The following is a 23,320-nucleotide window of genomic DNA, read 5'->3' as shown; positions in this document are numbered from 1 at the left end:
GCTTCGCAGTTATAAACAATTTATTATCTTGATCTTTTATGCATATCATATAATATTGTCATCGCCATCCGCATCGAACCCTGTATCGATATGATCCACCATATTTTCATCCTCTAATAGCACGCCGTCAAGGTACGTTTCTTGTTCAGAGGCCATGTATTCTTCAGTTAGATCCTCCACCACCTGCCGGGACTCTACAAACTCATCCCAACCATTTTGAAACATCTTACCATCCTTGAAAGTGTTCAGAAAGGCACCTTTGGAGAAGATCTTATCAAAAGTGGTGCATGTCTTAGTAAACAAAGATGTTATAGCTGTTGTATTTGCCAGCATGAGACCATTTGTGTAGCTATGACGAGTCTGATCTGACAGATAAGGCGATTGTCTTCCAACATTCACATGGACCGACGAGAACGACCAAGGAGCAAAGTTTAAACGCTGCTGTGCTTTTGCAATGGCTCGCAAAACGTCATTCTGCTCAGTTGTACCAATCACTGAGCATAGAACGTTCAGATAGGTTGGATTATCAATGCTGCTTGATACGAGAGAACTTGAACCATCAAATAAATCTAGGAGCACATCATAAGCAGTATTACTCTTAGGTTCTTTCCCCCCAGTAACGTAATCAGAGGTGAAAGGCGTGAAGCTTGGAACCAGGAAATGAAGCTCCGGAGTTGGCACCAGAGTCGAGAATATGCTGGGGAGAGAGTTGTACATATAGCTTGGAAATCGAATTGAATTGGTTATGGCTGACATCGCTGCGGATATTAGCTGGTTTGTATGCAGATAGCTCGTGTAAGGATCTCTAAAGACCCTGCTCGTGAGGTTCAGGAGGGCGTTGTTGTCAAATACGACTGATGCATCGCTATTCTCTTCAAGCCTCCTAAGAGTTAAAATGGTGTTATAAGGCTGAATGACCACTTCAGATTCATCGCTAGGGAATACAGAATACGTCGTAAGGAACTTTTTGGGGAACCTATCGGATATCGCTTCCAAGAGACTGGATCCCAAGCCTGATCCGGTGCCGCCAGCGACGGAATGCAGCAGCTGGAACCCTTCGAAGTTCTCTGTTGCGTCAACTTCCTTATCTATCATGTTTAGAAGCGCATCTTGATTAGCAAGGCCATAATCGTAACCTTTAGACCACGAGTTTCCGGCACCTAGTTCCTCTGGAGATATCCACATGCTTCTTGGGTCAAAAAATCCGGGAAAAGCGTTCTGAACATCCTGGATCGCGCTAGGTTCCAAATCAAGCATCAAAGCTCTCGGAGTGTATCTATTTCCTTCGTTTAGCTTGAAAAATGGGTTTGTGTCATCATCTCGAGCATCACCACTATTGTCCAGGCTCTGACCGTCTTTCCCAATCCCATGTTCTCTAGCCAACTGGGACCAAAAGTGCTTACCCATTTGATTACCACATTGTCCAACTTGGATTGTTATAATTTCTCCGGCCATCCTTTCGATGAGACTCTATCTTGTGCTTTGTTTACTTAAATAGAAGAGGATGTCTAACGCGTTAAGTTCATTGTTCATGGACAAAAGCACTAAGGAACATCTTCTGTATACATGAGAGCCAAATGAAGTTAAAGCCAGCTATGGCTTTAATCAGGGACTTTCAATAGTTACGGGCTATCTTTCCAAGAAAGTTCTGTAAGAAACGGCTGGCAGATGCCGTAGATCTCACGTCAAAAAGCGACTCGACTGTAAAGAGCATCATACGTGGCCCTCGTCAGTAGCTTTGGCTCTGGTCGGACGTTGTGCATATATCAGCCCATGCGGACGATCTTTCTTGCCCTTTTGCGAATTGTTCCCTGCTAGACACGCTCCGGGTTGAATTTAGCCTTGTATCCTCTGCTAGGACCTCCTAAGCGAGCAGAACTTCCGAGGACTATTAGTATAACTAATTACATATGTGTAACGGTTCTTGCAATGGTTTAGAACATTCTGAGTCTTGTTATGTGAAAGCCTCTAGCATCTTATCCAAATAAATTACAGCGTGGAGCAAGCGACACTACTGTATCCTTAGACCAGAAGCTGGAGCGCCAACCTTGGAAATCAGAGCAATACTATCGGTTTTGCCCTTTTCAGAAGCATGATATTTTGCTCCTGTCAAGGGATCCACGACCATTGGTGATCCCTTGTAGATCGGAGTATGCGTGGAGGCGCAAACCTCGAAGTTAGCGTAGGGATCAAAATCGATCGCAACTGCATCGTAAGCCAGTGAATCGGCCTTGTCTTTGACTTTGCGGGCCTGGTCAGCACGAGGCCCAGATGGCATTATCTTGAGTAGTTCGCCCGCAAAGAATGATGCCTGCAGGTAGTTCTTGTGCTTGAAACTTTGAGACATTGCCACTTGTAGAGCGTTGCTTCTGTGAGGAGGCGACAATTTTGCCTTAGTGAAATATGCTGCTAGCTCGAGGTTGCGCTTCACGTCCTCAGCCGGGAGCGAACGACGTTCCAGCTCGATCGAAAGCCCAAGAATATACTCCCTTGCCTTTTCCAAAGATTTGCGAGCGGTCTCCTCTTCTTCGTCGCTGCGAACCGCTAGGAGGGTGATTGCGTAAATGGCGTTACGGAATGATTGGACGGCTGACTCAAGCTTGTTTCCTTTGAAGTATTTGTAGCCTTCATCCATGAAGTTCAAGACAACGGCAATGTTAGGCGTGCGTGGTAAAATAGCGTTGACATCTTCTTCATCCGCATCAGCACAAATGTAACCAGGGATAGCAGGCAGCTCAGTTGGGGTCGAAGCCATGTATGTTCTGCAGCCTTCAAAAATATTAATGAAGTTCTTTCTTAGTGGCTCAAAATTAATAATCCCCGCCTGTCTGTTAAGGGCCTGAGCAGCGGCATCGAACGCGCCAGCAGCGATTAAGACTGCAGGTAGTTTAGAGTTACTAACCCAGGTAGCGGTAATGCTTTCTTCAGTTTGAGTTTTGTCATCATTTGGCGATTCTTCTTCGCCCGGCTGCTCAGTGCCCAATTCAAGCTCTTCTTCACCCATATCCCAGGCATCGCCTTCAGCATCGGCACCTTCGTTCTCGAGTAGATCTTCATCTACAGATATCTTGGATTCTTCAGCAGAGTTTATCTCGTCAGGTGCTTCAGTCGCTGGCTCTTCTATTTCGTTTGCCAGAGCTTTCTCAAAATATGAACGGTCGGGTTTCTTCAAAGGCCATTTCTTGAACGGTTCTTCTATAGTAGGCGCTTTGGTAAAGCCTGTAGAGCTTATATTATCAGGTAGTACAACGTCGGACTCGCTTATTCCCGCTTGGTCCAGAAAGCCTGCTGCGGCAGTATCATCACCATTCGTTTTGGCGACAGCATAGGCCAACGGCAAGGAACCTATTTGGGAGAACACTTTGGCCCTCAAAAGTGCAGAATCGCTGTAAAAGCTATTAGCAATGAAGCTTGCGTAATCCCCCCGATATTGTGCAATCTCCTGCATTTTGGATAATTTGACGTGATCACCAGTAATAAGATATAAGAATGACAGTTTGTCAAATGACTTTTGAATTTGGCAGATCATCTCCACCAGCGAAGTATCACCTTGAAGTAAGGCTTCTTTGCTTAGCTTGCTCCACACCACATTATTGTTCAACTTTTTAGCTTCCTCTAATGCGACATCAAGATTACCATACTCTAAGGCTAAGTCGAAACGTGTTTGTGGATCCTGCACAAATTGCAGAGCTATTTCAGGATAGCCAGACTTCTGTAAGTATGAGATAATGTTCTGACCGACTAAATTAGAGTTCTTGATGATACGCAGAACCTCTGGGAAGTTCTTATTTGCAAGTGCCTTTTTAAAGCGGTATTCCGTTGGGTCAATGGTCAAGATCTTCATCTCACCATCACGATCCAGGGCATAGATAAGCTTTCCCTGAGCTTTGTTGATGTAGAGGGTATTCTCCAGAGTCTTGATGATACCTCTTTCTCCATTCAATAGGCTATATCTGATGTGATTCAAGGTGGAGTAAATTAAAACACCAGTTTCATCCCAGCAGGCGCTCTTGATTCTAATGGTATCGTGCATAGAATTTATCAACTCAAGTCTCTTCGTGACAGTCGTAATAGTGTGCTTGCTCATCAACGCAGCATATTGACCATCATGAGACCAAGCAACATATTTGACGTTCTTTACTGCCAATTCGGCGAGTTTTTTACCTTGTTGAACATCAAACAAAACAACCCTTTTTGGTTGCAAAAGTAGTACGCAACCTGCTCCGCTATTAACGATATCGGTTACTGCGCCATCGACTTTTATGGTTTTAGTAATCTTGTTATCCAGTGTCCGAACCTCTAGCGATTCACTAGGCTTGTTGTAGACGACAAATCTGTTACGAGCAACGAACAAGGCGAAGCTGCCGGCATCTTCAATGACTCCACTTGGTTCAACGGCGCCGGTAGGCTTTTTTGGTAAAAGAACTAGACCAAATCTGTCATTACCCTCATTGACCAGTATCGAATGTTGTGAAGGATTGAACGAGATACTTTTAAAGGAGTTCCAAGCTTGACCAAGATTCTTCAATGAAACGTAGGGCAAAGAAGACACCTTTTTGTTGTAATCGAAGATCTGAACCTGCTTCTCTCTGTTGATGAAAATCAATTCGTTCTGATGTGTGACACTACAAGGTCTCTCACGATCTAACTTGAAAACCATGATACCTGAGTCATGAGCTGCACCGAAGAGGTTGATGTGAGGATGTGCCGCAATTAGCCAGAATCTGTCATTCTCTCTCTTAAATTGCTTTACCGGGGTTCTCTTGTCTAGGTCCCAGACTCTCAATGTCTTATCCTCGCCAACAGAAATGATCAAGTTTTGGTGAGGATGAAAAATTACACTGTCGACGTTGTTTGTATGACCTCTGCAAGTATCAACCTCCCAAGCCTTGGTGGAACTCATTCTCCAAAGTTTTACTTGACGATCATCACCACCGGAGACGATTAGCGGTAGAGTAGGATGGAACGAAGCCCAGTTAACACCTCTAGTATGACCTTCCAATATGAATTTCACAACACAATCTCCAAAACCGGCGTCCAAAAGATTCTGCTGAGACGCGATTTGATCCTCGAAACTTGAAGCACCAGGGGCAGAATGCCTCTTTCTCAAACCGCTGATATCCCAAACTCTGATGGTCTCATCAAGAGATGCAGACACCACCAAGTCCTCTGTGGGATGAAATTGGGCGCACATGACAAAGTGATTGTGGCCTGTTAGGCACGCCAATTCCTTGCGGTTCTGCCAATTCCAAATCCTTATCGTTTGATCATCAGACGCAGTAATGATCCATGGTAACTCTCTGTGAAAAAAAACGGTTCTGACGTAATCCAAGTGGCCATTTAACGTGTAGAGACATTTGTTGGTTTCCAGGGACCAAACTTTAATCGTGTAGTCATCACCAGCAGAGGCAAATATAGGCTGCGTTGGATGAAAGTCAATTCCTCTCACTGGACCTTCATGATCCTCATATCTGTGAAGTAGCGTGCCCATTCTGTAGTCCCATAACTGAATGGTCGAGGAAAATAGAGCCACCAGGACCCATGGTCTGGAGGGGTGGAAAGCAATCCCCTTGGCCCTGGTAGATTTCGATTCAAACTTCGTAAGCATCTTCATCTTTTCGATCTGCAGGTTGTGATAAACAAAGCGGCGTGGCTCAAGTTTGGCAACCTTAAATTACAGATCTAGCCAGATGGGTTTCAATTGAAAGAATTATCAAGCAATTGATCAATTGATAAACAAATACACTCAATATACTGGACGCGTGGACCTTTCTTAGACACCAAGTCCCCAATCGAACTTCCTTCGTTGAATGGTTGACCTGATGTTTGGTGTTACCTCAACGCGGGTGTCTTTGGAGAATGGATCACTTGCTACGCCGTTACCCGACTGTGGATAAAGTGTCAGTAAATAAGAATCTGGCGGCGCCAGTAATTGTTTATGCAGAGTATAAGGATAGGTACTTTGGACTTAGCTTATGTATAACTTTTATTATATTGCTTAGATTCCATATAGTTCTCCTAGTAGCCTTTTGGCAAACAGAAGTCGTCTATGGTCCTTAAGATACCCAAAACGTTGATGCCAACCCCTTGATCTTCCTGAGAGGATTGTTCTGTGCCATGGTAGAAGCACCGGATGATTTTTGCTCGGTGCTGAAAGTGTTTTCTTGAGTTTTGTTGTAAATCATAGTTCCATTGGGCAAAGAAGCCAGGTCGTTTATATTTTGAACGAAATCTGTTTCAGTGTTGACTGGCGTAAAGGCCTTTCCCGACATGAAGACCTTTCCCGACCAGCGAGCCGCTTGAATTGGATTCCTTGGTATGCTGAAGCCAGAATCGGACCATTTCCTGATATTTGGGATCAGACCACAGTATATTGCAAAAGAAGCCTCATCGAATATGCCGTCCGGTGGCATGATATAGTCATATGCAATGTTATGTTCTCGCCGCATACACCGGTTAATGGCTGAGATGTATCTATTCGTGTATGGAACAACAGTCATAGACTTTATATGCGCGGTGAATTTTCCGCTTTCGATCATATCAGGAGAGTTGTCCCAGTCAATTAGGCCACCAGCCCACTCAATTGTACCCGGATGATTGCTTGCTAAGCCTCCAGGCCATAAAGCAACTTCCAATCTCATAGGCGTTTGTGGGTACTTATAAATTCCCAACTCCTCATCCCAGGTGTCCTCCTTATATAACGTTCTCACGATCCTACCGTCTACAAGCCAGTGGATTCGGTGTTCGTTCCAGTCAATTTCGTAGTCGTGGTAGTTCGCATTGGTGTCTGACGAAACTGGAACCTCCAGCATTTTGTTGTAGATCAGTTCACCACGATAGTAATAAGTAGATTGCACTTGGTAGAGCTCACTTCCAAGGAATTCAAAATCGATCTCGTCTCCCACTGCGGACATTATGACGACCGAAGAGATCACGCCTCTTGATCTCCCAGTTCTCATGCGTACCGAGCTTCTACCGTAGAGGAAATACCTTGTGGCAGCCAGCAGACAGCCGCTAGAGCCCCTGGGCATTGAAAGAACAATATCGCCGGTTTGCGGGTGGATGCTTGTTGGTCCACTGTATGTGAAGGCAATGTTTTCTAGCATGTATCTAGCGTCGCTCTGAACATCTGAAATCAAATACTTATTGAAGTGAAGCAGTCCTCTGCTCTCAAGCTGTGCCGCGTCTTCCTTACCATCAAGTGCCGAAAGAGGCGCAGAGGAATATTCGATGTTATTAGGTGGCACCAGCGCAGGCATAGGAGCACAACTCGTCTCGTTATAAGAAAACCTCGGATTGCAACCGCCCATACAAACAGGACCTGACCCACATTCACCGTATGGGGAACAGCATGGCCACTCTTCAGGGCACTTTTGTACCGAATTACAGTGAATCGGAACCAACGGGCGGTAAAAATCTACTTGTGCATTAATCGTAGCAAAAAAACAGATTAATACACAAAATAAACCAAGGATTCTTTGCATCTTAAATGAACCTTACTGGTGCTGAAATCCTGCTTTATGCGTGGTATAGTATGGCTGTTGATTTGCTGACATTTTGAAGATGACACTGTCGCTCACAAAAGCTGCCGCACCGAGTGAAGAAAAAAGTGTCATAGAAAAAAAAAGATTCGAAGCTACATGGTTATAATAACCCACCACATTTCCTTGATTATTATCAGCTATAGTTATGCCAGCTGCGAAAATTCGCCCGCTTATTCGTCGTCTAGCTCAAACTTTATGTAGCCCTTCTGCTCTTTCAGTTTGTTCTGAACCATGTAGAGCATATTATAAAGTAACGACAATACCGGTGTCTCAACGCCGTTTTCTCTTGCTATTTTTAACGGATTCCCGAGGAGAACTTCCAGCTCCATCAACTGACCATTTTCGCAATCAATACACATCGAAGGCTTGTACTCCTGCTTTCTGGATATATCACAGAAAAATGAGATACATTCCTCATCCAGTTCTATTCCTTCACTAGCAGCGATGGCAAAAATTTCTCTCATTCCAGGTTTGAATATTTCCTCCTCCGTACCCATACCAGCGACACCGAACTTCAAGCAGCGGGAAACGTCCATCCCAACCAGCGCTGTTGTCGTGCTGATCACGGAATTGTAGATGAGCTTCCTCCATCTCGTGTAGCGAACCTTGTCATCGAAAAGCACCAAGTTACGATCTTCACACCTGTACAAATCAATGAACTTCTGAGCTGCATCGACCGCTGCTTTATTTTGAACATCGAATGGGCCAACTAAAATGTGATCCTGCCCAATTTGGCGGATGACACCCTTGCCAATTTTCGTTGACCCGATTAGCTGCGTTCCTGAGAGAACCACTATTTTTTCATTGGCGCAATCGAACTTGGCATAGATGTCTTTTTCAATATCGATCCCGTTCTGAATCAGCAGAATGTTCGTCTGTCTTTCGGGACAAAGCCTACGATTACTTTCCACAATAGGCCTTATTACGTCCGGTACAGTAGAACCCTCAGGTCCGTCTGGAATATTTTTCGTAGTAACTACGACATATTCGAAGAATTTCCCGCTTTCAGATGCCTCTTCTACACCCTTGAAGAATCTATGAGGTCTCCAGTTACGCAATTGACCGTAGTCGCAGGAGTTGATCTCATACCCATGCTCCCTGACTTGTTCATAATCAGATCTGACAACTAAGGAAACCCGACTTTCACCTGCAAGAGATAAGGACAAGGCCGCGATCACTCCGACACCACCAGCACCGATCACAATGACCTCTGGAAGATCAGCTCTGCTCATCAATGGCTTCTCAATTTTATTACAAATGCTCAGAGTAATGGTGAAATACGCACCCAGTATTCCGAGGTCTACGATAAATTGAGCAAGTTATGCTCTTTTTATACTGCTCGAGACTTTATATTGATCTCGTCTAGATGACGAGATAAGGTGGGAAAAAAAAACGTCAGCGTAAATCAAGAACTCAAATGAAAAAGAGCTAATTATGAGCTAAAAGTCTTTCGAAGCTGGAGTCACATTTTAGAAATGCTCTGGATATATTGCTGACGCTTTCGTCCACGATTGGTTTGTTTCTTGGTATTTATATCGGTGACTTTCGTCGACGATTGGTTTATTTCTTGGCATTTACATCGGTGACTATCAGGTTAAAGAGATATCTGTTGGTATAAATTCACGTCTCTAGCAGTGCTATAAGCCAGGGTTGTTTTTCTTCATGAAAACTGGCTATATAATTTGGCTTTTGTTGGCCTGTCTGCCTTTGGGCAACGGACTGGTACTTATTGATTCGACTTTGGCATCGGCGTGTATCTACTATGAACTACAGTACGACTGGGGCTGCAATTCCCATGGCACTGGTATGAAAGCATATGCCTGTCGTTGTAAGAATATCAATTGGTTAGGTACCGTGACTAATTGCATTAGAAATAACTCCGATTCGACGAGGTTGATAAATCATGCGCTTAGACATGTTGCGACTCGTTGTCTCCAAAAAGGCCATTTGCATTATTCCCTGGATGATATGTATCGATTTGCCGATAATGGATCGCAGTACCTGCGGGAGCCCACGTTAGAGGATAAATCGGTAACGGTCAATACGACTTTGCTGGTCAATCAAACTGACTTCGACTGGTATCACAGGAAATTCAAGGACTATACTTTTTCTGTGGAGAGATCTCAATGGTTTGGATGGGGCCTGGTCCTTTACTGGGCAGCGATTGTAGGTTTTGCTACGTTCTTCAACCTTTGCAGAAGACTTGCTGGCTACTCGTTAGCGAACAATTGGTGTAGGAAGCACATCACTCTACCCTCAGCTTTTAAAGACTACCGTGAAAGAACGTATTTCTTTGCTAAAATTGTACCTTTGAATTTTCAAACTCGTTTGCATGGACTGGTTGTTGCTGTTTTTGTTGTGCTAACCATCATTTCAGTCGGCGTGGGCTACGAGCTGAAGTTGCCACATCCATACTTGACAACCAGATGGTATGCGAACCTGAATTTGGTGAGCTATAGAACAGATTTGATGGCCATCTCGTTATTTCCAGTCATATACCTATTTGGCATCAGAAACAATCCACTTATCTATATCTCTGGGATGCCCTACTCAGTATTCCAGTTCTACCATCGTTGGTGTGCATATACATGCGCCGTTTTGGCATTCATCCACTCCATTATTTGGACAGTGTGGGCCATTGCTGATGGTGGCTATGAGATGTGGGCAATGGACGCTTACTGGAAGTGGGGTATCGCAGCGACGACTCTGATTGTTCTGCTTGTTTTTCATAGTGAGAAAGTCATCAGAGATCTTGCTTATGAAATCTTCTTAGTTATGCACCAATTTATGAATATTGCATTCATCATAAGCATGTATTACCATTGCAATACACTAGGGTGGTTAGGTTGGATCTGGTCCATGGCAGGGATTCTTTGTTATGATCGGTTCATTAGAATCGTGAGAATAGCCATCAGTGGAGGAGTTCGTACAGCAACTCTCATTGATTGCGGAAATAGATCGGTTATAAAAATGGTAATGAAGAAGCCCAAATACTTCACATATGCTGCTGGATCTCACGCATACGTTTACTTCCTCAGTCCAACTGATTCGTGGTATTACTTCTTTCAATCTCATCCCTTCAGCATTATATTAAAGCCAGAGGAAGATCGCCGAAATCCTGATAATCTGGTCTTTTACTTCAAAGCCAGTAAAAGCATCACCAGAGCCATGCTTAATAAAGTCATGAAAAGCGGAAGAGGATCTGTCACTTGCAAGATCCTCTTGGAGGGTCCTTACGGGACTACAATCCCCGAAACCGTCAAGGGTGTCAGGAAAACTGTCGCAGTCTGTGCTGGACTTGGCATATCTGCTGTATATCCAATCTTGAGAGAGAATTCAATTTCCCAAAGGCAAATTTACCACAAGCTGATCTGGATTATTAATGATTTAACTTCTCTTGATTGGTTTCACGAAGAGTTGCAATGGTTGAAAGCCCAAGGCACAAAGATCTCTATAGTTTACACCAAGGCTGATGACAAGGACGTCGAAGCTTCATCCAAAGGCTCTCAAACGTCAGAGAGCGGGTACGAGCTTGAGAAGCTATATTCGCGCCCAAATTTGCTTAGCGTGGTTGAATCTGAGGTTCAACAAGCCTCTAGTGAAGCTGTCGATTTAACAATAGTCAGTTGCGGTCCCCCTTCATTCAACGATGAGCTTCGTGACTCTGTAGTAAGAAGCATAGCTCCAGATTTGAAGATAGATGTTGAGCTTCAAGAGGAAAGTTACACCTGGTGATAGCTCCCGGCCATTCTGTAAATATCAAAAGATAATTAATACATTTAATCGAGTTTCTCACTTCCATCGGAGTCTTCCGCTTCTTGGTGACGCAACAGGTCACGCCACTTTTCAGTAAGCTCTCTAATCGATTCAGGGTCCAGCGAAGCATCGACAATATCCTTAGGGACTTGATTCTCGGAGTGTTCCTTCGATGCAAATCGACCTACATTATTTTCACTGACTATTCTTAGTTCATAGTCACATTCTCCATCTGTATCTTCAGAAAGCAGCTCGTTCCATGAAAACAAAAGCGAATCAGTAGTTCTCGAGAAAGGATTGATATCAATCAGATATAATTTGTTGAAAGGTCGGGGGATGTACACGTCGAGTACGCATGCTTTCTCAGTAAACTTTGTTAAAAACACATCGCTGACGAATTCATCGATTACGTCTTTAAAATCCTCAACCAGTGGTTCCAGAAAGCTGTAGTAGTTTAAATCGCGCTGCGAAACCCCTAGTAGGCGCCCGTCTTTCACGAAAACTCGAAACTCCAACGCTGGATTGATGTCGAACCACTGTCTTAAGACCAGCTCGAACTCCGCACCCTCGCTGTCGTCGCCCTCATCGGCACATTCATCAAAGCCATGTTGCAGATCAAAAGATATGTAGTTAGAGGCATTCAGCAAAAGATACAGCTCATTAATCTCCGAGCATTTCATCGTGTTGTTGGGTAGAATCCAAGTCGCATCTCGCGGAGCAGACCAATTGAGTTTGGGCGCTACCGCGCCCAGCTCCCGTATTATTGAACCTATCGTCTCATGTAGCTCCGGAAAGTCTTTGAGAGGGTCCATAGTTTCTGCTTTTTCACTCGAGGATTCGTCTTCCTCATTTTCGCTCCAGTCACTGTATTCGTTTTCCTCATCTCCTACAACTCCCTGTGTATAAAAAGACTTGACTTGCTCAGGATCTGGTAGCCTTATCCCATCCTGCTCCAAATAACGAACAAACTCTGCCGGAAGCGGTTTGATTACCCTAGACAGCGGTACATGACCCGGAAACAAATGATACCAATTGGAATAACGGCAATTCTCCACATGTCGTCTACTAACAGGCAGAGGTTCCAACGCAGTATAGGATCCATCCATGACTAGCTACTACCCCAAGTGAAGCTATAAACTGCTAGAACCTAGCTTAATTTGAAGCTTCTTAAAGACCCATCTCTCGGAATCGTTTTTAACGATCTCATCGGCTCTAAGGTTAGGATTTTTTCAGTTCGCCACCAATTTAAAGATCAACAACAGATATTCAACGACATCCGGAGGCATTATCTAGGAAGCAAAGAGATCAATTGGCTTTAATTGGCTTGCTAGGTGATATGGCTGCTAAGGTTTCTTCCAATGCCACGTTTCAAACGAGGGAAAAGCCCCAGGAGGTTCGCAAGGCCAACATCATTGCTGCTCGCGCTGTTGCTGATGCCATTCGTACCTCTTTAGGTCCTAAAGGTATGGATAAAATGATCAAGACTTCTCGTGGTGAAGTTATTATTTCCAATGATGGTCACACTATTTTGAAACAAATGGCGATTTTACATCCTGTGGCTAAGATGCTTGTGGAAGTATCAGCTGCGCAAGACGCCGAGGCTGGTGACGGTACCACTTCGGTGGTTATTTTAACAGGAGCTCTTCTTGGAGCGGCTGAAAGATTACTGAATAAGGGCATTCATCCAACGATAATTGCAGAGTCGTTCCAGAGGGCTGCAAAGAGGTCGGTGGACATTCTTCTGGAGATGTCACACAAGGTTTCACTCAAGGATAAGGATGATTTAGTGAGAGCGGCCTCGACGTCTCTCAGCTCGAAGATTGTTTCTCATTTTTCCAGTTTTTTGGCTCCGCTGGCTGTAGACGCAGTGTTGAGTATCTCCAGTGAAGCGTCGAAAACGGTGGACCTAACTGATATCCGTTTGATTAAAAAGGTTGGCGGTACCATTGCAGACACAGCGATGGTTGATGGTGTCGTGTTGACGCAGAACGTGGTCAAGACCGCAGGAGGACCGATTAGGATGGAAAAGGCAAGGGTAGGGCTCATTCAGTTCCAGATCTCTCCACCGAAGCCAGACACTGAAAATAACATTGTTGTTAGCGATTACAGACAGATGGATAAGATTTTGAAGGAAGAAAGAGCGTACCTGTTGAACATCTGTAAGAAGATAAAAAAGAGCAAATGTAACGTTTTGTTGATTCAAAAATCCATCCTTAGAGACGCCGTGAACGAGTTAGCCCTTCACTTTTTGTCTAAACTGAACATCATGGTCATTAAGGATATCGAAAGGGAGGAAGTAGAATTCTTGTCCAAGAGTTTGGGTTGCAAGCCAATCTCAGACATTGAACTATTTACAGAGGACAGGCTAGGTTCCGCTGACCTAGTTGAGGAAATCGAGAGCGACGGTTCTAAGATTGTTCAACTAACTGGTGTCAAGAATGACAAGGCTAAGCCCACCGTCTCCGTTATCATTCGTGGTGCAAATCAAATGATTCTAGACGAAACTGAGCGTTCATTACACGATGCGCTTTGTGTCATTCGCTGTTTAGTTAAGCAGAGAGGATTGATTGCTGGTGGTGGTGCCCCAGAAATAGAAATTTCCCGTAGATTGACTAAGGAATCGCGTTCCATGGAAGGCGTTGAGGCCTTTATCTGGCAGGAGTTCGCCCAAGCCTTAGAAGTTATTCCCACCACTTTAGCTGAGAATGCTGGTCTCAACAGCATAAAAGTGGTCACTGAGCTACGCTCCAGACATGAGGGAGGAGAGCTAAATGAGGGAATATCGGTGAGGCGCTCCGGTACCGCAAACACATACGATGAACATATTCTACAGCCGGTGCTGGTTAGCACCAGCGCTATAACCCTTGCATCTGAATGTGTCAAATCGATACTACGTATTGATGATATATGCTTCAGTCGTTAATTAAGCCCGAATACAACTCAATAGATTTAACAATGGTCAAGGCTACCAGTGAATATCAACGTAATAATAAATGCATAAGTACGAGTCCTTTGTAATGTGTACACGAAGCTCCGTTTATTTCTTGAGAAATTTCACAGCATCTCTGCTGAAGACATACGAGCCACCGCTGAAGATTGTCGTGATGGCCACTAAGTAGCCCATCCATTCGAAGCATTCCGCCAGCGACTTCGAACTGACAGCTTCATTTCCTCGCTCCTCTTCCTCCTCTCTGTTCTTCAGGATCAGAACCAAAACACCAAGCCCTAGATATACCATTTGGAACAAAGTGTTATACTTGGATATCAATGTTGGCTTAACTTCAGCGCTTGGGTAGTGAAAAAAATCCCAGTAGGAAGCCCAAGAGATCTTCCTATATTTCTGTCTCATCGATGCATAACGGAAATATAGAGCACTCAATCCCAATAACACATCTCTGCCCAGTATGAGTCCCGCGATCGGCAACGGGATCAATTGCGGTCCCGGTGGAACTGCCAAAGATATCGTAGTGACAATCATCAGCAGCTTATCCGCGATGGGATCCAATATCGTGCCTGCAACGGACTTCAATTTGTACTTTCTCGCTATATGGCCATCCAGGAAGTCTGTCAAGCATGAATACGCAAACAGTCCCAGTGCCGGTGTCAGGTTATTCGTCCAAATGTAATGTCCAATAAACGGAGTACATGCTATCCTTGTCATCGTGAGAACGTTTGGAACTGTGAATACAGATGTGTTTAAAGCCTTCTCTTCAGCATTGTTTGACGTACCTCTCACTGAACCTCGATATGACAGCCGACTGGCAACTATCCTGCCACGTACCCTAAGCAGTTGGATAGGTCTCAAAGGTGCAAAATTCCTGGGATGTAGAATCAGCATAAAGGCCTAAATTTGATCAATGGTCTCTTTAAATAGTCTGGCTTCAGCAAAGTCTGTCATCGAAGCGTTCACACTTTTTCAGAGGCATACATATTCCTTCACTCTTAAGCCTTATAAAGGAAGGCAGATGGAAACTGCTGCTACTTGATCAGCCGTGATTGCTGGTTCTCAAGTGGTGCCGAGTAATCTTCCGTCGCTGACTCACAGACGTTTTCTGTTGACTCACCAAGTTGCGTCGCAAGCATTCGCTGGATCTGATCCGAAGGAACGCTGCTGTTGAAAAAACCCTGTTGGAAAAGTCCATTATTGTGTCTTACAGGAACTGTTACAAGTACGTTGGTATTTAACAAGAGGTTTCCTTTGCAATTGACCCTCAATTCGTTGAAATTTGGGAGATCTGGGACTTTTCTAAGAAGAATGAACGTCCTGGTGTACAATGGTCCTGGAACCACACCAGGCTCTGTGAAACATACTACCCAGACTTTAAGACACTTTCTGGAACCGTATTATGCTGTCAGTACCATATCGTCTAAGGCGCTGCAAACGGAGCCCTGGATGTCGAAGGCATCGGCAATTGTGTTTCCCGGTGGAGCTGATCTTCCCTATGTAAAAGAATGCAGGATGGTGATACCTAAGATCAGGGACTTTGTCGAGAGGCAGGGTGGTTTGTTCATAGGTTTTTGTGCTGGTGGTTACTTTGGCACTAGCCGGGTTGAGTTTGCTCAGGGCGATCCAGCGATGGAAGTCACAGGCAATAGAGATTTAAAATTATTCCCAGGGATTTCTCGTGGTCCAGCATTCGATGGATTCAGGTATAATAGCGAGGAAGGGGCAAGACCGTGTCCGTTGATTCTGCCTGATGGGACCGAGTTCGCAACATACTTTAATGGTGGACCACTTTTTGTCGATGCGGATGAGTTCAACAATACTGAAGTCCTTGCACGGTACAAAGAAACTCCAGATGTTGCATATTATGACTCTTCCTCCAAGACTGCTGAGGCAGGGCCGGCGGCTGTAGTTTTGTGTTCAGTTGGGAAAGGGAAAGCGCTTCTCACTGGACCACATCCTGAGTTCATTCCTCGCTTGCTGGAGAGAACTGATGATGTACACTTTCTCTCGAAGGTGGTCAACGTGCTGAAGGAAAACGAAGCTAAAAGATTGAGCTTTCTCAAAATGATCTTCACGAAAGCTGGACTTAACTGCAATAACGACTTTTCGAATGTTAGAGCGCCAAACTTGACACCACTGCTAGTGGCATCCTCAGAGGGTAAACAGGATACTGTGAGCGAGTTTCGAAATAATATCATGAACGCTTCAGGTTTAAGGAAAACCGATCGCTACGTTGAAATCGATGGCGGCAGCGATATCTTCCATTTCTATGATGGATTATCTTCCTCATACGATGATGCTGCAGCTTCTCTGTTGCACGAGGAACCGGATGAAGTTGCAAAAGCAGTTATCTTTCCAGCAGAGGGCGAAACGACTCCTAGCTTAGCTCTTACTTCCAATTTTGACGTGGACAAGTATTTCAAATATCTGAGCCCAACTAACAATATCGGAAGTCTGTTAATGTATGGAGAAGTTGTGACTTCCACCAGCTCGTTGTTGAACGAAAACAAGATTATTCTGTCTTGTATACCAAAAAACTCTATGCTGCATGTAGGAACGATTCAAGTTTCTGGTCGCGGAAGAGGAGGAAATGTGTGGATAAATCCGAAAGGTGTGTCTGCTTCAACCGCCGTCATTACGCTCCCACTGCGTTCACCGAAGACTAATAAGCCGGTTTCTATTGTTTTCGTCCAATATCTTTCAATGTTGGCTTACTGTCAAGCTATCACCAGTTATGGACCGGGCTATGAGGACTTGCCTGTTAGAATCAAATGGCCAAACGATCTCTATGCTTTGAACCCCAAATATTATCAAAGTTCTAAATTATCAATACTTGGAAAGAGAATGGGCCAAGGATCTCAATTGCAAGTCATATCGGTATCTGATATTGAGCCAGCCTACATGAAAATAGCCGGACTTTTGGTCAATTCGAACTTCATTAATGACAGCTACACGCTGCTTCTCGGCTGTGGGTTGAACGTGAGTCATGATGGGCCAACAACCTCGTTGAATACTTGGATCAACTTATTGAATGAAGAGCGTGAGGCTGCACGTCTAGATAACTTGGAACCAATTCAAATCGAGAAGCTGCAAGCGTTGTACATGAATCATCTCGAAGCATATCTTCGTAAGTTTATTGATTACGGAGCGTCTTCTATTCTACCTGATTATTATCGTTTATGGCTGCATAGTAACCAAATCGTAACACTAATGGACCATCATAATGCCAGGGCAATGATCACCGGCATAACTGAAGATTACGGTTTACTAGTGGCCAAAGAACTGGTTTCAGGAAGTAATACACAGTTCACAGGATCGATATACCATCTGCAGCCCGATGGGAACTCGTTCGATATTTTCAAAGGGTTGATCTCCAAGAAGGCCGCTTGAACTACATGATTAGCTGTTAACTTGATAATCTATGTATAATATCGAGGCTATCTTTGCATAGTTTAAGTATCTAGTAACACTAAATGCGTCAGTTTATAGTACAGGTGATCAAGCGCGGCTATGTTCATGGATATCATATTTTCATTATTTTTTGGCGTCCTCATGACTTTTACTATCCTGGTTTTCGCTAGTATTTGGAGAATAGGAAGGAGAACCGGGACTATAGCTGGGTGAGGTAGGACTATAGTTAGGAGAAGTAGGAGAATAACTTGGTGACGTTGGACTATAGCTTGGAGACGTTGGACTGTAGCTCGGTGATGTTGGACTGTAGCTCGGTGATGTTGGACTATAGCTTGGTGACGTCGGACTATAGCTTGGAGATGTTGGGCTATAGGTTGGCGACGTTGGACTGTAGCTTGGAGACGTTGGACTGTAGCTTGGCGACGTTGGACTGTAGCTTGGCGACGTTGGACTATAGCTTGGCGATGTTGGACTGTAGCTTGGAGATGTTGGACTGTAGCTTGGAGATGTTGGACTGTAGCTTGGAGACGTTGGACTGTAGCTTGGAGAGGTAGGGCTATAGCTTGGTGATGTTGGTGAATATGATGGTGACGTTGGGCTATAGCTTGGTGATGTTGGTGAATATGATGGTGACGTTGGGCTATAGCTTGGTGACGTTGGTGAATATGATGGTGATGTTGGAGAATAGGAAGGCGAAGTTGGAGAGTACGTTGGAGATGATGGCGAGAAGCCTGGAGATGAAACTCCACCGAAGCCCGGAGAGCTTGGTGCTTCGCCGAACCCAGTCCCGTAATCTGCACCTCCATAAGCAGTAAACCCACCAGCCATGGCATCGGACGCACCGGAATCAACCAGTGGTGAAAACATAAGCTCATCCTTGACGTCGATTTCAGCATTAACAAGACCACTTTCATTACTGTAAGGAGTTGCGCCGCCGTCTTGGCCATCCTCGAGTTCGGTAATCTTTTGCTCCGGCATGTATTTTACAAGAGATTCTTCATCGATCATCACGTCAAAGGCACCAGTACCAATTGGGGCCATCTGACCGAGAATGACGTTTTCAGAGACACCACGGCAATCATCCATTTCGGCACAGGCACCTGCTTCGAATAAGATCTCGACAGTTTCTTCGAAAGAACATCTCATTAAAGCACCAGTCGACGACCTATTGAACCCATGACGCGTCACTGATGTCAGTCCACCCTGCGTAGTCATCACATCCACCAGTAATGCCATGTGACGGTAATTGACATAAGAACCATCAGATGCAATAACATTGTAGACTTCCTTATACAAAGCAGCACGCCCCGCTTCGATGCCCAGAACTTCCATGATATCGATGAATGAGTTGGTGTAAATTCTCGTTGAGTCAACTCCTGGCACGGTCATAACCTCCGATAAGTTAACACCATCGGTTTCCAGAACCCATTCAGGAACTTTTTGATACTCACCGGCAGAGCTTGGGACTTTTCGGTCATATTTCATCATGACAACACGCTCGATGTTTTCGACACCACGTAATGTAATGTTTTCAAGCATTGTATTCTCAATTTTTTTCAACATATGATCTTCCTCTGCTTCAGTTTCGATATCCATCGATTTAGGACGGACAACACGACAACGAATAATAAGTTTCTCCGCATTATCTTCCGACCATATGACAAACAAGTCATTTTTGAAGGTTTCTTTGATTTTTTCACCCACTTGGCCCATCGTCAAGTCTTTATCGTTCATTGCCGCACGATCCAACTCTAAACGTAATAACCAAGGCGACTGCTGATCCAACGATTTTTCTGTCTCGTCATCCAACAGTGAGAAATGCAATTGAATGATTTCTTCATCTTCGGGGATCACTGTTGAACGAGGATCAGGGTCGTAATAGATTTCTGACGCAACCGTGACACTCTTTAGAGTGGTATGTTCAATAGCTGATCTAATAAACTTGGCCTTTTCTTGATCCGCCGCATAATCGGGTTCCAAGTAAGCGGTCAAGGAGGGCGTTTTCATGTTTTTAGCCACATTCAGAATCTCTTTCAAACGTGGAACACCTGAAGTAACTTTCTTCGAAGCGACACCAGCAAAGTGGAAGGTGTTCAGTGTCATTTGTGTTGCCGGCTCACCGATAGATTGAGCTGCCAAAACACCGACCATCTCTCCCGGATGAACAATGGAGCGCAAAAATTGAACTTCAATATTATTCAGTACCCACTCGAAAGCTTGCTTGGTTAACCTATATTCTTGAATGATTCGACGGGTTGCTAAGCGTGACCGTAACAAGCAGCAGAAGAGAGATATGGCATCTTTTTGAGCCTGTTGAATAATATTACTTTTGCCACGCAAAACCAATAATTTCTCCTCTAGCGCTCTAACTCCGAATATAACGTCCCGAATACTCAAATCTGACGGTTTCGTATGGTCAATTCTAAACGTCTGTTGCGCGTTTTGTACAATACGTCTGATGTTAACAGGTAACGGCCAGTTGGGCTCACCATCAACAAAAACGGATCGCAAAAAGCGACGATCCTCAATCAATTGTCGGTACTCTTGGTCTAGCAACGCTTGAAGCTTGAGGTCTCCCACAATCTCAGAGCCAGATTCCAAAAGATGAGGATCAAGTGAATTCTCCACATTGAGGAGATCAATTCTGTACCGTTTTTCGAATGCAGCGTCTGATCCACCAATTGTGTCAACGGATTGCTTCTCAATATGTGATGCATCCATACCGTCTTCACCGTAAATAAACTGTATGACGTTACCCAAAGAGTTCCTCGTGGTACTGTCGTAATGCACCATAATGTCCTCCAAAGCCTTAACCAAACGACGCTGGATATACCCTGTCTCAGCAGTCTTCACTGCTGTATCGATCAAACCTTCACGACCACCCATAGCGTGAAAGAAGAACTCTTGAGGAGTCAATCCCCTCAAATAAGAGTTCTCTACAAAACCTTTCGATTCTGGCGAATAGTCGTCCTTGGAAAAATGCGGTAGTGTACGATCAACGAAGCCAAAGGCAATACGCTTACCTTCAACGGATTGTTGCCCAACACATGCAGACATTTGCGCTATATTGATGAAAGAACCTTTGGATCCTGCACTTACCATTTGCTTGACATTATTCAAATCCTTCAAGTTAACTTCAGCAAGACGTCCCGCCTTATCTCTTGCTTCATTCAAAAATCTAACCACGCTATCTTCGAAAGATTCACGAAGCGTCATACCATGCTTGGCGGTTAATAAATTAGCTTGAGCTTCCTTTGTTACATCTTCGACCTTCTTCTTAGCATCTGCTATAGTTTCCGTGATCTCCCTCATAGTTTGCCCATCAGCGATTGTGTCTCCGATACCTGTGGAAAACCCGTTGTGCAATAGCCAGTAGTTGACCACTTTTTGGATGTTTCCAAAGAGTCTAGCGCAGACTTGAGGTCCTTTTTCTCTTGTGACAACATGGATTAACCCACCACTGGATGAACCAACCGTTTTCTTATCCACGACACCAAAGACAATCTTACCATCAATGATAAGCATACCATTATCCTTTGGTGATAGGAGAGTAGTGCCCTCATCAAATCGCTGCAGGTGGATTCCCTTGGGTATCGCGATGGAAAGAATCTGCTTACCGGTCCATAATGGCTTGGGCTTCAGTATCGCAGGTGTTGGAATTAAACCGTCCCAATCTGGAACCCAATACAACATATTTAACACTTGATCAAGCTCAATGAAATTGTCCCTCAAAGTTAACTTACGAATACCACAAAGCGTGTCCTGTACGATACCCATACAAGGCTTGTTAGATTGTGGCGAAACGATTTGCAAAGGAACGGCGCAGAGCTGTGATAATTCTGCCCTAGTTTCTTCCGATTGTGGAACGTGTAAATTCATTTCATCACCATCGAAATCCGCATTATAAGGTGATGTGACAGACAGGTTCAGTCTGAATGTTGAGTAGGGCATTACCTTCACTCTGTGAGCCATCATGGACATTTTATGCAAAGATGGCTGACGATTGAATAACACGGGATCATTATCCATAATGTGTCTTTCAACTTTCCATCCGTATTGTAGTTGGATATCACCGGCTCTTTTACTGTATCGTAGATCTATACGGTCTCCATTATCACGGATGACATACTTCGCACCGGGATGTTCATTAGGCCCATTACGGACTAAAAAGGTAAGACGATCGATGTTATATGGAGTGACAACTTCGGGATACGTGAGTGTTTTAGCAATAGACTTAGGAACTCCGACCTGATCCAACTCCAGGTTAGGATCACCGGAAATAACAGTTCTAGCTGAGAAATCAACACGTTTACCCATCAAATTACCTCTGATACGACCTTCCTTACCTTTCAAACGAGCACGAATTGACTTAACGGGACGCCCAGATTTCTGAAGCGCCTGTGGTTGACCAGCAATATCGTTGTCCATATAAGTCGCCACGTGAAATTGAAGCAAACTCTCGGCTTCTTCAATTGCGTGATGTGGTGCACCGTTGTGTTCTAATGTTTCCAAACTTATATTCGCCTTCAGAATATCAGCTAGTTTAAACGTTAAATCATCCTCACCCCTCTGAGATTCGTTAAAGGAAATAGAAGGTCTAACAGGTGGTGGTGGGACGGGTAAAACAGTCAATATCATCCATTCGGGACGTGCAAATTCCTCGTTAAATCCCAATCGACAAGAATCCTCAGGTGTGATATGCTTGAAAATGTTTAAAATTTCCTCCATGGTCAAAACTCTCTGCTCGGGCTCCTCCGCATCTCCACTGATCTTTTCCTTCTTCCAACTTCCCACAAGTTTCAAACCATCTTTACGGATTGTTGGCTGAGCGTTACCGCAACCACCCCTTGAGATTAGTTTCGTAGGATCATCTTCTGATGGGACGTCACTCTCACAAACCATCTTGGTCTTGCAGAGACTCCAAATCGCATTAAATCTCTTCTTGGAATCTTTTATCTTCACTGCTTGTCTCATCTGCTCATTATGATCATCCAGCAATAATTTCCCACAGTGCATACAGACACACTCGCAAACTTTTTTGATTTTTGAAATAAAACCTATGTGAAACACCGGTTTGGCTAGATCAATGTGGCCAAAATGACCTGGACACTCATTCATGCCCTCCTGACAAGTTTGACATTTCAGATTTCGATCGATAGAGCCCAGCCGCGGATCATTTAGACCGCCAACTTTGGCTCTTGTCTGTGTTTCATCCATAGTCTCAGGAAATCTAATTTTGGCCACACTAATGGCTCTGACTTCTTCAGGGGAGAAAAGTCCAAATTGGACTTCCTTTACAGTCCGCAGCGGAGCACTTGAGTATTGTTGTGCAACCATGGTGATATAAGCTCTTATAATCTGTCTTTTTTATAGTTTTTTTATTTGTCTTTGATAAGGAAAAGGTACCAGTAGACCAGAGACCCAAACCCAAGAAAGTGCTATTAATGAAAGAAACGTTAGATCGATATTCGACTGGCAGTTTCTTCTCCTCTTGTTAGAAGGTAAAAACTTTTGCAAAACCACAGCCAGGAAGACCACTAGGTGACTTAAAAATCAATCGCTTGAAGGTACAACAGGTCAACTGCGAGTACTTTTTTCTCCAAATTGAAAGTTTTTCTCGACTCAAATTTCAGGATACGCTTGCCACAACTTTTATTGGGCA

General features: G+C 44.2%; 10 protein-coding genes across 10 annotated transcripts; 3 read left to right on the top strand and 7 right to left on the bottom strand.

Annotated features, from left to right (window-relative positions):
* Positions 1-45: 45 nt before the first annotated feature.
* Positions 46-1,455, bottom strand: TUB4 (gamma-tubulin; the record flags this gene model as incomplete). The annotated part of the gene is made up of 1 exon (XM_037282416.1): positions 46-1,455. One exon carries the CDS (start codon positions 1,453-1,455, stop codon positions 46-48), a length of 1,410 nt encoding a protein of 469 aa, XP_037138311.1.
* A 556-nt stretch (positions 1,456-2,011) lies between these two features.
* On the bottom strand, positions 2,012-5,614 carry COP1 (coatomer subunit alpha; the record flags this gene model as incomplete). Its single annotated transcript, XM_037282415.1, has 1 exon — positions 2,012-5,614. One exon carries the CDS (start codon positions 5,612-5,614, stop codon positions 2,012-2,014), a length of 3,603 nt encoding a protein of 1,200 aa, XP_037138310.1.
* A 442-nt stretch (positions 5,615-6,056) lies between these two features.
* On the bottom strand, positions 6,057-7,484 carry CRR1 (putative glycosylase; the record flags this gene model as incomplete). The annotated part of the gene is made up of 1 exon (XM_037282414.1): positions 6,057-7,484. One exon carries the CDS (start codon positions 7,482-7,484, stop codon positions 6,057-6,059), a length of 1,428 nt encoding a protein of 475 aa, XP_037138309.1.
* Positions 7,485-7,714: 230 nt separating this feature from the next.
* On the bottom strand, positions 7,715-8,776 carry HG536_0B04970 (uncharacterized protein; the record flags this gene model as incomplete). The annotated part of the gene is made up of 1 exon (XM_037282413.1): positions 7,715-8,776. One exon carries the CDS (start codon positions 8,774-8,776, stop codon positions 7,715-7,717), a length of 1,062 nt encoding a protein of 353 aa, XP_037138308.1.
* Positions 8,777-9,206: 430 nt separating this feature from the next.
* Positions 9,207-11,279, top strand: FRE1 (ferric/cupric-chelate reductase; the record flags this gene model as incomplete). The annotated part of the gene is made up of 1 exon (XM_037282412.1): positions 9,207-11,279. The coding sequence occupies one exon, from the start codon at positions 9,207-9,209 to the stop codon at positions 11,277-11,279; it is 2,073 nt and encodes a 690-aa protein (XP_037138307.1).
* Positions 11,280-11,323: 44 nt separating this feature from the next.
* On the bottom strand, positions 11,324-12,406 carry CDC123 (cell proliferation protein CDC123; the record flags this gene model as incomplete). Its single annotated transcript, XM_037282411.1, has 1 exon — positions 11,324-12,406. One exon carries the CDS (start codon positions 12,404-12,406, stop codon positions 11,324-11,326), a length of 1,083 nt encoding a protein of 360 aa, XP_037138306.1.
* Positions 12,407-12,636: 230 nt separating this feature from the next.
* CCT4 (chaperonin-containing T-complex subunit CCT4) lies at positions 12,637-14,223 on the top strand (the record flags this gene model as incomplete). The annotated part of the gene is made up of 1 exon (XM_037282410.1): positions 12,637-14,223. One exon carries the CDS (start codon positions 12,637-12,639, stop codon positions 14,221-14,223), a length of 1,587 nt encoding a protein of 528 aa, XP_037138305.1.
* Positions 14,224-14,337: 114 nt separating this feature from the next.
* On the bottom strand, positions 14,338-15,138 carry CRD1 (cardiolipin synthase; the record flags this gene model as incomplete). Its single annotated transcript, XM_037282409.1, has 1 exon — positions 14,338-15,138. The coding sequence occupies one exon, from the start codon at positions 15,136-15,138 to the stop codon at positions 14,338-14,340; it is 801 nt and encodes a 266-aa protein (XP_037138304.1).
* A 417-nt stretch (positions 15,139-15,555) lies between these two features.
* On the top strand, positions 15,556-17,637 carry BPL1 (biotin--[acetyl-CoA-carboxylase] ligase BPL1; the record flags this gene model as incomplete). Its single annotated transcript, XM_037282408.1, has 1 exon — positions 15,556-17,637. The coding sequence occupies one exon, from the start codon at positions 15,556-15,558 to the stop codon at positions 17,635-17,637; it is 2,082 nt and encodes a 693-aa protein (XP_037138303.1).
* Positions 17,638-17,781: 144 nt separating this feature from the next.
* On the bottom strand, positions 17,782-22,995 carry RPO21 (DNA-directed RNA polymerase II subunit RPB1; the record flags this gene model as incomplete). The annotated part of the gene is made up of 1 exon (XM_037282407.1): positions 17,782-22,995. One exon carries the CDS (start codon positions 22,993-22,995, stop codon positions 17,782-17,784), a length of 5,214 nt encoding a protein of 1,737 aa, XP_037138302.1.
* Between the last annotated feature and the right edge of the window lie 325 nt (positions 22,996-23,320).

This window comes from Torulaspora globosa, chromosome 2, assembly GCF_014133895.1.
Source record: "Torulaspora globosa chromosome 2, complete sequence".
Lineage (NCBI taxonomy): Eukaryota > Fungi > Ascomycota > Saccharomycetes > Saccharomycetales > Saccharomycetaceae > Torulaspora > Torulaspora globosa.
The sequence above is the reverse complement of the archived record's forward strand: the minus strand, read 5'-3'. Positions and strand labels throughout refer to the sequence as shown.